The following is a 17,670-nucleotide window of genomic DNA, read 5'->3' as shown; positions in this document are numbered from 1 at the left end:
AAACAATTTCAGTGCTAAAATGCATTTATTATATTCCCTGCCCTTAAAATCGGAAGATTGTTGTTATTTAGATTAATCGAATACAAATGCATAATATATGTTGACACCTCAACCCGCTTTTGTGAAAGACTAAAGTAAAAAAAGCATTATACTGTAGGTATGATGTAAATTCAGATCAGATTACCATAAACTGTAGAGACTGTAGTGTCTCTTAATCGTGTGATCAGCTTTAAGAGCATCAAAAAAGAAAAAACAGCATTCAAAGAGCATCCAGTAACACAAGGCTCATTCATATACATTTTTCTACTAATCGCCACCATAATAAAGACGATCACGGCTGCCACCATTACGATCGCGCTGATCATCAAGGCGATCTCGACTTCCACCGCAGCGATCGCGCTTATCATCAAGGCGATCTCGACTTCCGCCATAACGATCGCGCTTATCGTCAAGGCGATCCCGGCTTCCGCCGTAACGATCACGCTGATCGGCAAGGCGATCCCGGCTTCCGCCTTGACGATCAGCCCAATCATCCAGGCGATCTCGACTTCCACCATAGTGATTGCGCTGATCATCAAGGCGATCTCGGCTGCCGCCATAACGATCGGGCCGATCGTCCAGGCGATCTCGACTTCCACCATAGTGATTGCGCTGATCATCAAGGCGATCTCGGCTGCCACCATAAGGATCGGGCCGATCGTCCAGGCGATCTCGACTTCCAACATAGTGATTGCGCTGATCATCAAGGCGATCTCGGCTGCCGCCATAACGATCCCGCTGATCGTCGAGGTGATCGCGGCTGCCGCCATGAGGATCACGCTGATCGTCAAGGCGATCTCGGCTACCACGATAGTGGTCGTCCTGGTAACGCTGAGAGTCAATATCGCTGGCCTTTCCATCATGTCTATCTTTAGCACCAACAGAACTGTGCTGATCACCCTCAATCATGTGTCCAGCTGTTGTTACACTGTTAACATTTGGGGGAACTATATATTTGTCCTCAGGCTGGCTGTGCTGCTCTGGCTTGCTGTTAGACATATCATCCCAGTACTGCTTTCCAGCTTTAGGAGCATCAGTGTCATGAGCCATTTCTCCTGGGGACCTAACAGACAAACAAGGACAAAATTCACGTTGAGTTTGAGCTGTTTGGTTTAAAGACACAATATGCAACTTAAGCTAGGGCTAGCCTGATTCTCGAAATCAATCCACAATATACTCCACTAAGCCCACCCTCTACTGCTCTGATAGACTCAAAACCTAATGTTTTTACTACTCTAGTTTATTTATTTTTTCAGGGACAATACTGCTAAACATTTTTACAACTACATATTTAGGGCATATAGAAAAAAAAGCTAATTTCGCTTTTGGATAAAACCAAATCAGTATAATCTGCATAAACACAAAAAAGGTAAAAACAAGAACGATGGTTACGTACTGTAACCCCAGATTCTATGACTATGTTGCGCAGCCCTCTGGCTGTAGCATAATGAACCAATCCCTGCGCGCTCGCGCCAACTGAAGCAGTATAGTCCACGCCCACCGGTGAGTGGGCCAAAAAGTTGCTACTTTATCGCTCTCATGGTGTGCTCAATTACGTCCGCAATCACACCATAAGAGAGCGGCGACTGTAGCACTTATTCCCTCTAACTGACCATTTTCATTCAGCCAGTAAGAGGTACTAGTGGGGCCCAAAAAGCCAGAGGGCTGCGCAACATAGTCATAGAATCTGGGGTTACAGTACGTAACCATCGTTCTATTTCCTATGTTGCTTGCCCTCTGGCTGTAGCATAATGAACCAAATGCTACAGCAGGATATAGTCCACGCCCCACTAGTGCCATACAGCAGCTAGGAGCAGTAAACAGAACCCTGCTTCACAGCTGGACCGACCTGAACTGTGACAAAAACACAAGGGGGGGGGAATCACAGCTGTGAACACACCGGCAGGCAGTGGGAGAGCATTCAATAAGCCCACTGAGGGCCTGGGGACCGAGATGGAGAGACAAGACATACTAACCGACACCAGAGTGTGCACTCTGGGGTGCAGAAAGCACAGAACTGGAAAGTGAGGGGCGTGAAACGTCTCGAAGATAAAACCGGACGAAAGAGCAGGTGGAGGACCATGATGCCGCCAGGCAGATGTCTTCCACCGACACCCCTCTGAGCAATGCCACAGAGGAAGCTATTCCTCTAGTGGAGTGTGCACGGATTCCCTCTGGTGGCTGGGCCCCAGAGGACTCATATGCTTGAAAAATGGCTTCACACAGCCAGTGGGACAGGCGCTGAGCGGAAAGAGGAAGCCCGGCAGAGCCTTCCCTGTAGTGCACGAAAAGGCGCTCGGAACGGCGTATAGTAGACGTGCGCTCCACATAGTAGGACAAAGCACGCACTGGGCACAGCAGATGAGAGGAGGCATCCTCCTCAGAAGTGTGAGGAGGTGTGCAGAAACCTTCCAAGGTTATGACTCTCGACCTAAAAGAACTGGTAATGCACTTGGGCATGAATGCAGGATTAGGGCGGAGAACAGCCAGACTGAGATCCCCACGAATTGAAAGACACTCCGGGGAGACTGACAGGGCAGAGAGGTCACTCACTCTTTTCATAGAGGTGAGAGCCAAGAGAAGCGCCGTCTTCAATGACAGGAGCCTGAGGGGAACCTGTTCCAGCGGCTCAAACGGAGAAACCACCAAGGCACGGAGGACCAGAGAAAGATCCCAAGGAGGGGCCCCAGGGGCGCAAAAGGGGCCGTTGCCTACTCACACCCCTTAAGAAACGTTTCAGCAAGGGGTGACTGAAGACAGACCTGTCTCCGAACCCCTCATGACATGAGGAGATCGCAGCAGCATAGGTCTTCACAGTGCTGAGGGATAAGCCTCTGTCCACGAGGGTCTGAAGAAAAGACAGAACCCGCGGAAGAGGACATGAAGAGGCAGACACGCCCCTCTCAGAGCACCAGCGCTGAAAGGATGACCACTTGGCTACATAGGAGGAAGTGGTGGATGCTGCCCTCGCACCTTGAATGGTGGCCACCACGCGGGGTGAAAACCCCTGGTCGGCTAGGCGCTTCCTCTCAGGGGCCAGACCCACAGGCGCTGGAGCAGAACTGGGGGACTGCGGATCATCCCGTTGGCCTGAGACAATGCGTCCGAATGCCACGGGAGCTCCCAGGGTGGGCCTGCCAGCATTTGACAGAGTGACGGGAACCACGGTGCCCCCACTCGCCTTGGGGCCACAAGGATGACGGTGAGATACTCCTCTCTCACACGGTCTAGTAACCGGGGAATCAGAGGGACAGGCGGAAATGCATAAAGGAGCCGCCTGGGCCAAGGGCAATGGGAGAATGCATCCACCCCAAGGGGGGGGGAATCTCGAGCTCGGAGGGAGAACCAAAGGGGGCACTGGGCATTGACCTTGGCTGCAAAAAGGTCCACCTCGGCTCTGCCAAACCTGCTCCAAACCTCTTGGACTAGCTCTGTGTGCAGCACCCATTCCCCGGGGCGGGGCCCCCCCCGAGACATAGTGTCCGCGGCGGTGTTCAGAACGCCGGGGATGTACACAGCTCTGATGGAGCGGAGATGCGAGTGCGCCCACAGCAGCAGTCTCCTGGCGATGCTGAGGAGCCGTGATGATCTCACGCCACCCTGACGGTTGATATAGGAAGCCGTCGTCGTATTGTCCGTGTGAACAAGGACGTGGCAATCCAAGAGCACCGGAGCAAAATGCTGAAGAACGTTCCACACAGAGAGCAGCTCCAGCGCGTTTATGTGGAGAGACATGCCCTCTGGCCAGGGAGCACCCACTGACTGAGAGAGGCATGTCCCGCCCCATCCCAACAGCGAAGCGTCTGTGAACACCGAGACGTGTGATGAGGGGCGGCCGAGGGGTACGCCGTCTAACATGACGCGAGGTCCCCTCCAATAGGCTAGATCCGGACCCACTGATGGGGGAATCATGACCAAACGTCTGCGATGACGTACAGGATCGAGCTGCAGGCGAGAGAACCAGCGCTGCAGTCGCCTCATGTGTAGGAGGCCGAGGGGAACCACCGAGAGAGCCGCGGCCATCATGCCCAGCAGTCGCATGACTGAGTGGACTGTGACAACGCGACGGGGAGTCAAACGGTGGAGCATGGCGAGCAGCGTCTCTCTCCTCTCCTGGGAGAGGCGCGCCCGCATGATCGGCACATCCAGCTCCACGCCCAGGAAGATAATCGACTGAGCCGGGAACGGTGAGCTTTTCCGCCAATTTATCGTGAAACCCAGAGACGATAAATGAGTCACCAAATCCACCATCTGCAGGAGAGCTTGTTCCCGGGACGGAGCGAGGAGAAGGAGATCGTCTAAATAGAACAGCACTCTCATGCCGGCAGCGCGCAGCGGAGCCAGTGCTGTCTCCAGACATTTGGAGAATGTGCGTGGGGCGAGAGAATAGCCGAACGGTAGGCAGTTGTACTGGTACCGTACGCCCAGGAAGGAGAAACGCAGAAACTTCCTGTGTTGCATGGCGACAGGAATGTGAAAATATGCGTCCTTTAGGTCCACCGAGGACAACCAGTCTCCCGGGCGCACGCTCCGGAGAACTGAGGCTGTCGTTAACATGTGGAAGCGGCGGACCACCATGAACTGGTTGAGAAAAGAGAGATCCAGAATTGGCCTCATTTCCCCCGACTTCTTTGGAACCAGGAAGTAACGAGAGTAGAAACCCTGGTTTTCTTCCATCGGTGGGACCACGCTGATGGCCCGTTTCCCCAGGAGATCGGACAGCTCTGACGCAAGAGCTGTCGCGTGGGCTGGGGATGAAATTGTGTGGCAATTCCAGTTCTAAAGAGAAAAAGGGGAGAGTTTATTGACAGAAGCAAAGAACTTGAGAAGACACCTTTAACCTTTGGCTCCAAATAATTTAGAATGAATGTAATAAAGGTGTGGCAACACTGAGGAAAGCCTTATTGAGTATTGCTACAACAATGGAACCAAAGAGAGATGAGAACGTCAAAAGTGTAATGAGAAAGCACATCTACGTAAACCTCTCCTCACCTCCACTTTGTGGATGTTGTGCAGCAAGTAGATGAGTCCAGACAGAGCTAGAAGGAGAAATATGAGGGCATACTTGGGAAAATGTCGGCACATGTTGACCTCTTTCTGTCTCCCATGACCAGGCCCCTTTTTAACGCTGCTGTCACCACGGCGAAGGCAGCATTTCAATCTTAGCACTTGCTGTTAACAAAGCGAACATGAAAATACAAATATAGAAAAACTAAAACTTGAAAAGCCTCAATAAAGAGATACAGTAAATATAGGCTTATGCCAAAATACAGAACAATAATGTATTTATCTGAGATATTAGGCACATATCATCCTATAAATATGATGTATTGATTAGGTACATTAAGTACATGCTGAGATGACGCTTGCTCACAGTATAGAAGCTAAATTGTAGCCTTAACAACCTGCTCCACCAGATGGCATCATATGGAGTTTTTCACTTAGACGCAGTATTATAAAATTTGTAAGCTGCACTTACTAATTTTGTGCTTTTCTCTACTGTATCACACGGCCTTTGAAACTATGCTAAAATATGACGAACAGATAAAAGAATAAACGAGAATGACTGTTGGAGAAATCTGTAAATGTTTTAAGCTGTCACAGCAGCCCATATAAATAAGGAGGAGCAGCCCGCTCCTCCACCTCCTCCACCTGCCCCCCAGGCGGCAGCACCAAGTCGCAGATCTTCCAAGCCTCGCAAGTTGGCTTGCTCCTGGTCTCGCCCTCCGGTGGAGCCTCCCCGGAAGCAGAGAAGATTTTGACGGGTTGGGGGGGACATGTGTGATTCGATTGTTCTTTGTTCCAAATGTGGTTGTTCTGTTTGTTTTTGCAATAAAACTGAACATCTCCTAGAGGGCAAAGATTCCTATAACCAGAACACCCCTGGGTTTCCACACCCAGCGGTGTCCGCGTCCCACATGTCCCCCACTCACAACAGCCCGCTCGTTGTTAGCCGCCGTGCTAACTTTACGAGCCGGCTAGTTTCTGCTAAGCAGCACACTTTATCTTCTGAGCTCCATACAACGTGCCTCCCCGCTGATACACTTGCTAGCGGTAGGGGAACGTCTGTTTATGAGCCCTCGGGGGCGCGCCCGCCTAGCTTTTCGGCTACGGCTGGGGCTTCCCCGACGGACAGCCAGCCCCTCCCGTCCTCCCCGCGTCCCTTTCACAGAGGGCCCCCCATGGGCTGCCCGGTCTTTAACTCCCCGAGCAGCGGCGGAGAGGGCCGAACGTTGGCTGGCTGCCAATATAGCAGACGAACACTGTCCGCTGTCACACCCACTGTCGGAGCGTTACCATCAGTGGACGCAACTGTGTGTGTTGGACAAGTGGATGGACAGAATAATTCGCAAGGGTTATTCTCTCCAGTTTGCCACACCCCCGCCGAGCTTCGCGGGGATCCTGGAAACCCGGCTTTCATCCCCAGCCCACGCGACAGCTCTTGCGTCAGAGCTGTCCGATCTCCTGGGGAAACGGGCCATCAGCGTGGTCCCACCGATGGAAGAAAACCAGGGTTTCTACTCTCGTTACTTCCTGGTTCCAAAGAAGTCGGGGGAAATGAGGCCAATTCTGGATCTCTCTTTTCTCAACCAGTTCATGGTGGTCCGCCGCTTCCACATGTTAACGACAGCCTCAGTTCTCCGGAGCGTGCGCCCGGGAGACTGGTTGTCCTCGGTGGACCTAAAGGACGCATATTTTCACATTCCTGTCGCCATGCAACACAGGAAGTTTCTGCGTTTCTCCTTCCTGGGCGTACGGTACCAGTACAACTGCCTACCGTTCGGCTATTCTCTCGCCCCACGCACATTCTCCAAATGTCTGGAGACAGCACTGGCTCCGCTGCGCGCTGCCGGCATGAGAGTGCTGTTCTATTTAGACGATCTCCTTCTCCTCGCTCCGTCCCGGGAACAAGCTCTCCTGCAGATGGTGGATTTGGTGACTCATTTATCGTCTCTGGGTTTCACGATAAATTGGCGGAAAAGCTCACCGTTCCCGGCTCAGTCGATTATCTTCCTGGGCGTGGAGCTGGATGTGCCGATCATGCGGGCGCGCCTCTCCCAGGAGAGGAGAGAGACGCTGCTCGCCATGCTCCACCGTTTGACTCCCCGTCGCGTTGTCACAGTCCACTCAGTCATGCGACTGCTGGGCATGATGGCCGCGGCTCTCTCGGTGGTTCCCCTCGGCCTCCTACACATGAGGCGACTGCAGCGCTGGTTCTCTCGCCTGCAGCTCGATCCTGTACGTCATCGCAGACGTTTGGTCATGATTCCCCCATCAGTGGGTCCGGATCTAGCCTATTGGAGGGGACCTCGCGTCATGTTAGACGGCGTACCCCTCGGCCGCCCCTCATCACACGTCTCGGTGTTCACAGACGCTTCGCTGTTGGGATGGGGCGGGACATGCCTCTCTCAGTCAGTGGGTGCTCCCTGGCCAGAGGGCATGTCTCTCCACATAAACGCGCTGGAGCTGCTCTCTGTGTGGAACGTTCTTCAGCATTTTGCTCCGGTGCTCTTGGATTGCCACGTCCTTGTTCACACGGACAATACGACGACGGCTTCCTATATCAACCGTCAGGGTGGCGTGAGATCATCACGGCTCCTCAGCATCGCCAGGAGACTGCTGCTGTGGGCGCACTCGCATCTCCGCTCCATCAGAGCTGTGTACATCCCCGGCGTTCTGAACACCGCCGCGGACACTATGTCTCGGGGGGGGCCCCGCCCCGGGGAATGGGTGTCGGTGGAAGACATCTGCCTGGCGGCATCATGGTCCTCCACCTGCTCTTTCGTCCGGTTTTATCTTCGAGACGTTTCACGCCCCTCACTTTCCAGTTCTGTGCTTTCTGCACCCCAGAGTGCACACTCTGGTGTCGGTTAGTATGTCTTGTCTCTCCATCTCGGTCCCCAGACCCTCAGTGGGCTTATTGAATGCTCTCCCACTGCCTGCCGGTGTGTTCACAGCTGTGATTCCCCCCCCCTTGTGTTTTTGTCACAGTTCAGGTCGGTCCAGCTGTGAAGCAGGGTTCTGTTTACTGCTCCTAGCTGCTGTATGGCACTAGTGGGGCGTGGACTATATCCTGCTGTAGCATTTGGTTCATTATGCTACAGCCAGAGGGCAAGCAACATAGGAAATAGAACGATGGTTACGTACTGTAACCCCAGATTCTATGACTATGTTGCGCAGCCCTCTGGCTTTTTGGGCCCCACTAGTACCTCTTACTGGCTGAAGGAAAATGGTCAGTTAGAGGGAATAAGTGCTACAGTCGCCGCTCTCTTATGGTGTGATTGCGGACGTAATTGAGCACACCATGAGAGCGATAAAGTAGCAACTTTTTGGCCCACTCACCGGTGGGCGTGGACTATACTGCTTCAGTTGGCGCGAGCGCGCAGGGATTGGTTCATTATGCTACAGCCAGAGGGCAAGCAACATAGGAAATAGAACTAACATGTACATACAAATGTTTCTGTGTGTACATTCCATACAACATGCATGGAGTGCATAATAAGAAGAGGTGGTTCTAAGGTTTTGACCCCTCATTCGTTTTAAATATGGACCACATCTCCTCAGTCTCTAGAGCATGCAGATTTGCCCTCTACAACATCAGGTTTAAAGCTCTGTTTATTGCCTACAGGGTGGTCAACTCAACAGCTCCTAATTACCTCAAATCCCGCATTCAGGTCTACCATCTCTCCCGTCCGCTGCCTTCACGATGTGGCCCCAAGTTACACTTCCTCCCTTTGGAATTTTATTTTGTAGCCCATTTTCCCCACTTCCTGTTCCTAGTCCTGTTCTTTAGCATTACCCTTCGTTATCCCTCTTTATTGTTTGCACCTGTTCCCCTCAGTATTTAGCTCCAGCCTTCCCCACAGTTCCCTACTGGAATCATTGTGGTCTTTGTCCTTGTCAACATGCTGAACTCTTGGGTTACTTGACCTGAGTAATCCCTGCTCTCCTGAATTGAACTCTAGTCTCAGCAGCTTTTGGTCTGAGGTTTGGTGTGTTTCTGTTGTTAGTTTCCTTAGTCCTATCCTGTTGGTTCGTTCTGATTTAGTATGTCTTTCACCAATGTCTTTTATCTGGTGTGTTCCTATTTGTTAATTTCCTTTCACATCCGTGTTTTATTTTATTTCTCAGCCGTCTTGATAGTGTTATTTTGGTTAACTATTTCTAACTCGGGTTGTTGATGTTAGATCTGTCTGGTTTTCTTCAAGTTAGTTTCCCTAGTGTTTAGTCGAGTTGATGATTTGTGTTTAGCCTTTTGTTCAGCGTTCACTGCTTGCCATTTGACTTTTTTTCTTGTACCTTCCTGTTAGGAACGCTTCATGTTAATCATTGAATTTTTACCAATAACGAGTCTTGTTTAGTCCACCCTTCAAACAGTCTCCTCACGTCCTCCTATGCCAAAATTGTTATGGCTGTGGTCTGCCAATGAACGACGTCTGGTGGTCCCAGCACCACACAAAAGATTCCAAGCAAGGTGGTGGAATAAGCTACCAAACTCTGCATACTCAGCAAAGCCACTCCCAATATTCCAAAAAATGCTGAAAACAGAACTCTTCTGCACTTTCCTATGCACTTAAATCAAATTAATAAAAATAAAAAAAAAACCTTTTCTGCTCTGTCTTGTACTTGCATTTCATGAAACAAACACTGGCTGCGATGTTTTCTCCTTGACTTAGATTTTGATGCCTTGTACCGCACTTGTAAGTCACTTGAGAAAATTGAATAATTACATGTAATGTAAATGGGGTGGCCAAAACTTTAGAACCACCTTTTCTTATAAAGGACAGATATATCTTCATTGAAAACATGTTCCACAGCTCTTAGAACCTCAGACTGGGCCAATGGTTTATCTTCCAACATTACAACAATCCTTAGCACACAGCCCAGACAACTCAGGAGTGGTTTAGGGATAACTCTGTTATGAATGGCCCACCCAGAGCCATGACTTGAACCCTATTAAACTTCTCTGAAGAGTCCTGAAATTGCCTGTCCACCAACAGTCCCCATCCAACCTGACCGAGCATGAGATGAATCCCCCCCCAAAAATGGCAGAAAATCCTGAAATCCAGTTGTGCAAAGCTTGTTGCATCATAGTCAAAAAGACTCTAGGTTGTAATTGCTTCAACAATACAATGAATAAACGATGTACATGTGATATTTCAGTTTTGTTTTTGTTTTTTAAATGTACAGACATTACTTAAATTCTGTTTTCACTATGTCCTTATGGGGTGCTAAGAGTAGATTGAGGAAAATTGTGAATTTAAACAACTGCAGTATCGGGTGGCAACAAAGTTGAAAAAAGAGAATGACGTCTGAAACCTGAACATGTTCATGTTCCATAACTTTGAACTTTTTACGGAAAATGACTGCGCCAAAGTAGTTCTTGATCATTGAACTCTACATTTCCCAGCTACTGTCTCTTAACATTCATATTTCTATATCAACTGACTGACTAGACACACACAATATTGTTTTTATAAATGGAAAAATGAAATATTATCAACACTTGATCTATGCTTTTTGAAATTTTAACAGTAATGCTTTTTCTTTCTGATTCATAAACTTCAGAGGTGTAGCCCCCAACAATCACAATAAGACATTTTCAATAAAATCCTAGCTCTCATGTACATTTGAGCTTCTTTAAGAGATATAAGTCATACATAGATTCATGAAATACCAAAACAATTTAAACTGGTCAAATAGTCTTTGACAGTTTCTTGGTTTAAAGCCTCTGGTAACACAGGACTGGTTCTGTGTCTCACGTTAGCGCAGGCCTAAGTTGGACACACTGCAGCTCTAATAAAAACAACTTTGAATCTGTGTGGCAATTTACAGTGGCAGATCCAGACAGGACACGCAGCACTTACCCCTTAGCATATTTGCTCTTTTTGCTCTTTCTCCGGCAGAAACAGAAAATGAGAATCCCAACAACTAGAACACCTGCGAGGACAGCTATGATTATAATTCCAGTGGACCCAATATTTAAACTGTCTGGGGACAAAAGAAGAAGAGACAACAGGTTTTTAAATTACTCTCACCAGTGTAGTTAGTGTCGGGAGCAAAACATGTCTTAGGGGAGAGAGTTTATTTTGTTTAAAATGGTCAAAATCTCATGACAATGCCATTTCGAATCACGTACTTAAGGTCGGAGAACTTTGTGTGACATCTTGATCTTGATGTGTGACAATGTGTCACGCATGAAAAAGTAAACACATGAAAACATATGCAATATAATGTAACTTCTTTGGAGGTGCAAACCACCTTTATTTACAAAGAACACTAAATCCACCTGCCCAAATAAAAAGTAGCCCTATTGGGTGGAAAACTGCCCAATCTCGCAACATCCCAGACTAACCATGCCTAGTTACAAAGCTAGGACTGGACAACTGTTGAGGGGGGGATATGTACATTTAAATATATATAATAAAAATCAATTTCCTATTAAGCAAGCTATTTATGAATCCAGTCGACAAAGCCAACGGGTCTTGCCAGTTGTTGCAGTTTAGGTTTTCTGAAACATTTTATTGACATTAACCTCTGTTATGACAGGGGAGTCTCAGCCTCTCACTCAGACCCTAGGGACTTTATGCAGGTCGAAGTTTAGGTTCAATTTGTCACTGGAAGCAAATTTCTCACCTGATTGGAAAGTTTATTTTGACCTGAATGCACCTTAATTACACGTAAGATTTACTTTTAGTTTTCGAACATCACTAACTCCTGATTAAAATATGTGGCATTTTAGCAGCCAAAGGGTGCAGCATCATTACTGGATCACTTTGTCTGGCATTTGGTGCAGAGAAGGTAGTGTACAGTTTATGAGTTTATGAGAACTTTTACATTGAAAACAGCTCACTGTTGTTAGAAATAAGGTTGAATAGAGCAGAATTAGTGCGATACATTCTTTGAATGAGACCTAAAAGCTCTTAGGAGTTAGGGGGAACTGCACAATCAAGTCAATTTATCAAGAACAGATAAATAGGTCAATAAGATAATAAATCATGCCAAAATACTTACTGGGCATCACTGCTAAGGTAAAGTTGCAGCTGGCAGAACCAATGTTATTTGTTGATGTGCAAATGTAGTACCCAGACATCTCTTGTGAAATATTGAAAAGAGATAAAATGCCATCCTCTGCAACATAATGACAAAAAAGAGCAGACAGGGATGAGACATTAAGTAATTTAGTTACATTTTATATTAAGCACAGATGTAAACTGTTTAGCAGGTTGCTAAGATTTGTACGTATACATGGATGATCGAAACACATACTTTGGGTTGTTTTAGGTGGAAAGTTGCTGGGTTTGTTTTCCACACTGTAGCGTTCCCATGTATATATGGGTGCAGGGGATCCCTCCTCAGACATGCAGGTGAGGCTGATGTTGTGCCAGTACTCTGCAGTTCCCTGAAGCTTGCAGATTGGTGCAGAGGGAGGCACTAAAAAACAATTTAACAAAATTATAATCCATTTATTAGATGAAAACTGGTTTGATTTAGCATTTTCAAAAAGATGGAGGTAACAGTGATTTATCCTCACCTGTAACCAAAAGAGAAGTGGTGGCAGCTAATGTTCCAGCATCATCACCGGGAATCCTGACGCTGCACTGGTAACCACGACTGTCCTGCACGGTCACCTTTGTTAGGTGGAGTGTGCTCACTTTTTTGACAAAGTCAACGTCCAGCGAGGCTCTGCCTTCATAAGCAGGTGCAATGTCAGTTGGATTGTTTGAAAAGTAGGTGCCCACAGGTTTCTAGGGAAATAAACACAAACATTTTTAAATGAGACTAGCCAGTATATTAATTTCTTATAATGATAATGTAATTATATTTTATTATTAGAATAGTATAATTTCTTAAAAATACTAGCTCAGTTATCAAAATGATCAAAATACTAAAATAACCAAATCAGTGCCACACCACAAGTCACCATGATATATACATTTAAGGTATAAACATTTGAAGAGAGTGTAATATGCTTAACAGATAATAGAGCAATTGGATTTTAATATACATACATAAATAATTTATAATTGATTGTAAGTGGAGTTATACCTGATATTATTAGTTTATTAGTCAGCAAATATTTTGGTAATCAGTTACTTTTCTGTCATGATCATTGGCTCTTGCCTTCACTTCCTGTCTCGGACTTTTACTTTTGTAGCCACTCTCCCCCACTTCCTCCCCCCATTGTGCATTCTGCCAACTACACACATCATTAGTTCTAAATGCTATCGCCTGTGCCCCAGTCTATTGAAACCCCCAGCCAGATTCACTCTCTGCCAGATCCTTGTTGCTGTTGTCCTCCTGAAGTACCTCAGCTCCCCTGTTCTACCTGTCTCTGATTCTCTGGACTCAGTTTCTTGTTGTTTTGGTCTATGGTTTGTTCTCTCTGTAAATATTATCCAAGTATCTGTTCAGACATATGTATGTGCACCATCCGATATATTATTTTCTCCGGCTCCTGCTTTCTAGTCCTTTTCTGTATATGCAAAAATAGTAAAGAGCTACTTATATAGCGCTTTTATCTAAAGCACTTTACAAGGTTGATTCCCGTTCACACTCACACACCGATGGCGGGGTCTGCTATGCAAGGTGCTAACCTGACCCACCGGGAGCAACTTTTGGTTCAGTGCCTTGCCCAAGGACGCTTTGAAATTTAGGCAGGAGCGAGAATCAAACCACGGACCCTGTGGTCCGTGGATGACTGCCTTACCAACTAAGCTACAGCTGCCCCGATGCACTTTCTTGGTGCATTTTGCACTCAGAACTGTTTATGTTCCTATGTTCATACTTTGGTACTGTGTAAGTTAGCTCCAGCTTGTCTTATTTTCTTTCTTTTTTGATACACCTGCTCATATTTAGTTCTAGCAATTCCTTCTTCTTGTTCAGTTTCTCACATTCTCCTAGCTGTTTTATTTTATCTAACCCTTGACTTTAGTTCAGGTCAGTTTTGTCCTCCCTCCTTCTACAACTTTGTCCTGGATTTTTCCCCAATATAAATCATCCATCATCTTTAACCGCTTATTCTGCATAGGTTCACTGGGGGCTGGAGGCTATCCAAGCTGTCACTGGGAGAGAAGCTGGGTTCACCCTGGACAGGTCTACAGTTTATCTCAGGGACACAGAGACACAGGCAGACAAATATTTACACCTACAGACAATTTAGAGTCATTAAATAACCTGCATGTCTTTGGACTGTGGGAAGAAACTGGAGTACCCAGGGGCACAGGGACAACATGCAAATTCCACACAGGCTATGGTCTGTCGGGGACATGAACCTGCAACCTTCTATCTGTAAGGCAGCAGTGTAGCAACTCCACCACTGTGCTGTACTGATACAGTATAAGTCTGGAGCTCAAAAATAAATGAGAAAAAAATTATAATGCTATGATTAAATTATTGATCAGTTATCAGTGTGGGCGAATATAGCAAAAATAATGGGCTAACTTTTCCTACCTAGTGTTATTTTCTTTTTTGTTACCGGATCAAACCAACAGCTTTACTTGGCTTGTTTTGTACCAATACGTACAGTTTAGACATTGGTGCTAAGTTGACCCAAGTTGAATCCATTTTTAAGAATAAGAATGCAATATATAAATCTTAAAATACACAATAGGAAAAAAAAATTGGACTGCCATAAGGATTTGGGATGTCAAGCTTCAAAAATGCATGATGATGAATGAGTAAATAGATAAAGACTGTTGCAGATAATCATGCGGTTTTCATTCATTAAATCTCCATTAAATCTGTGTGAGAGAGACTGGTGATGTGTCCAGGTTGAACCCTGCCTCTTGCCCAATGGCAGCTGGGTCTAGCTGCCCTATAACCTTAAATAGGATAAGTGGTTACAGATGATAGATGGATGGTTAAATAATTGTGAGCAGAGCATTTCAGTGGCGGTACTTGCTAAAATGCAACTCAAATGCTTGTTTTAACTTCCTTGACCCTTAACATCCCATCTGTCACACTGCCAGCTCATTTTTATAATAAATAAAGACTTAACAGAGCCACAGAAGACATTCCACAAGTGTGGCCACAGGCTGAGTAAAACTCATATTATTATTATTATTATTATTATTATTATTATTATTATTATTATTATTATTATTATTATTATTGTTATTCTCATATTATTATATTGTAGCTAACTACAATATACGGTATTAAAGATGACATCATGTCTAGTCAACCTCTTACCAGTGGATCACGAATGTTGTCAGGGTCAGCTTCCCAGGTGAGGAAGAATGTTTTGAAGTCTGGTCTGGCTGGGATGAAGGAGCAGGTCAAAGTAATATTGCCTCCTCTTTCAACTATATAATGAGTCTCTGGAATAGAAACCTGTAAGTTGCGGCAGCACGGAAGTACTGAAACAAAAAATACGTAGTAACATCATTTGGTGTTTTCTTAAAATGTATGACATCTCCTGTACATGCTATAGGAAGACAGAGGCAAATTAATTTGATTTAATCCCTTGAATTACATTTTTTTTTTAAAAACTAAAAACGGTTATCTTTTTAGGGGGGTGCACTAAATGGCTTTCTCCAAAGGCCTCATTTTTGCTAAATGCAATCCTGCTTCCGGCTGAGTTTCAAGAAGTTGGATTAATTATTAACACTTGTGATAATACCATAAAGGTGTGGCAATAGTTCATAGAAACGATTAAAAGTAAAAGCATAGAGCCTACCTGTTAGTATCAGGAATAGCTTTTCCCATCTAAGCTGCCCATTAGTCCTCATCGCTAAAATTGGATGAAAACATAAACAAAAATGTAAAAAAAAATGTAAAGTTGCTTCTCACAGTCCAAGAGAAAGAAACCTGCCAACCTTCACGGTGAACTCCCAGGTACAAAGATGTTGACTCTTCCAGGTAATAAGTCAACGACTATAAGTCACATGTCACCAGGGGTCCAATCATTGATCTATTATTTCCTTCATAAAACCTGTGTATTACAGAGGAAGAGGGTGTACAAAAATAACATATAAAACTTATTAACTAAATCATTCTAATGTTTATAAATGTATTTGACAACAAATAACATATAACAAATGCCAACATAGTTATAATACAATATTTTGGGGTTTGTTTTTGGGTTGTTTTTTTTTGTCCTTCCGGCTTATCCCGTGAGTTCATGGTCGCCACAGTGGATCACAGCCTGTAAAAAGCCCATTAGATTTTGGCCAAATTGGGCTTTATTGAGCATTTGCAGCTGCTGCTGTGCCCCGTATAAGCTGCAGGCTGCAGTATTGCACTGACACTGAAGCTGCAACTTTTCAGTATAAAATTATGTACCTATAATTAGGTGCTATATAACGTATAGCATACTTATGACAAAAAGATTCTACAGTAAATTTCTCTTGTTGCTTTATTAAGGTGTGGTCTCTCATTCACAGCTGGTATTTTAAGGGTGGAACTGTTAAAATAAAGCTAGCACTCTAACTGAGAATGTGATTCCTATCCCAGTTGTTTTAATTTTGCTCATTCCGTCTCTCTGTCCCTGTCGGCTATAGTCTCCTTTATTCCTCTAATTTAATATGGACATTTTCCCATTGTAATTGCTCAGCCATAAACCAGATGCCTTTGGACTTTTCTTTCCAGCCACACACTTCTAGGCTCCCATTTATTCAGCCAGTATTTAAACCTACCCCCAGCTCTTTGTCAGATTGTCAAGTTATTCACGCTCTTTGTGGGCTTGCATTCTCCAAACTTCCTGTAACCTCCAACCAAACCTGCATCTATGCTGTAATTCTTACTTCACTTTTTATTAAATAAACTTGATTTTGCTAAATTCTGTGTGGTCCACTGACTCTGCTAGGTTGAATGATAATGAGATGTAAGTTGAGTCTCTGAAATACTTCAGTTTAAGAAGCTGTTGTTTGAGCCATAATCGAGATTATAAATATAATTTGGTACTACTGACTCAATAACTTGAATGATAAACTCAAAAGTTTTTTTTTTATTATAAGCTTAAGCTTCATAAATTTAAAAAAATAGTCAGTTTGTTCTTTGTAAACATGGATGAAAACGCATGAAAAGGACTGATACCATTCACAAAAATGATGTGTTATAAGTAAAAAGGTTTTATTAGCTAAATGTACCAAAAGTATCAGAAGTAAAGCATTCATTCTGCAGAAAACTGTGCCCATATGACTGATCTCTTATTGATCCTGGTGTATCAATCAGTGTCATTTTATTGTTGTAACTGTTAAGCTGGGCCTGGTGAATGGTTAGGAGTAACTTGCTCCTGGGGTCATTAGATAAATCTATATTTTAGTATCAAATATGTTATTTATGATATGTTATTGATGTTAAATGACAGTTTTACAGGGGAAATGCCTCTTCTCTATTAATCCAAAACATAAAATTGGTCCCCAAACAACTTTATTGAGGAGGTCACAACCTGAAAAGTCAATGATTGGTTTAATCCGTACCATGTGTTGTATTATTTTAACCAGTTTCTTAAAAATTTATAAATAAAATTTTTATTTTGCAAAGTAACTATTATTTGACTCGTATCAAACTTTTCCACATGTTCAGATTCGCCTAAGCCATTTTTTTTTTTTACATCTGCAGGAGGTACTGTAATCATATACGTATTCATATACTCTTTCATGTCAAAGTGAAAACAGATCTCTA

At 45.0% G+C, this 17,670-nt stretch overlaps 1 protein-coding gene across 1 annotated transcript; it reads right to left on the bottom strand.

Moving 5' to 3' along the window:
- Window positions 1-6: 6 nt before the first annotated feature.
- On the bottom strand, window positions 7-15,904 carry gpa33b (glycoprotein A33 (transmembrane), paralog b). The gene is made up of 7 exons (XM_067515122.1): window positions 15,722-15,904; window positions 15,235-15,401; window positions 12,575-12,788; window positions 12,310-12,474; window positions 12,055-12,171; window positions 10,908-11,031; window positions 7-1,102 (listed from the first exon to the last, which is right to left on the bottom strand). Exons 1-7 carry the CDS (start codon window positions 15,771-15,773, stop codon window positions 307-309), a joined length of 1,635 nt encoding a protein of 544 aa, XP_067371223.1. The 5' UTR covers window positions 15,774-15,904; the 3' UTR covers window positions 7-306.
- Between the last annotated feature and the right edge of the window lie 1,766 nt (window positions 15,905-17,670).

Source organism: Channa argus, chromosome 9 (assembly GCF_033026475.1).
Source record: "Channa argus isolate prfri chromosome 9, Channa argus male v1.0, whole genome shotgun sequence".
Lineage (NCBI taxonomy): Eukaryota > Metazoa > Chordata > Actinopteri > Anabantiformes > Channidae > Channa > Channa argus.
This window is presented reverse-complemented; position numbering and strand designations above follow the sequence as displayed.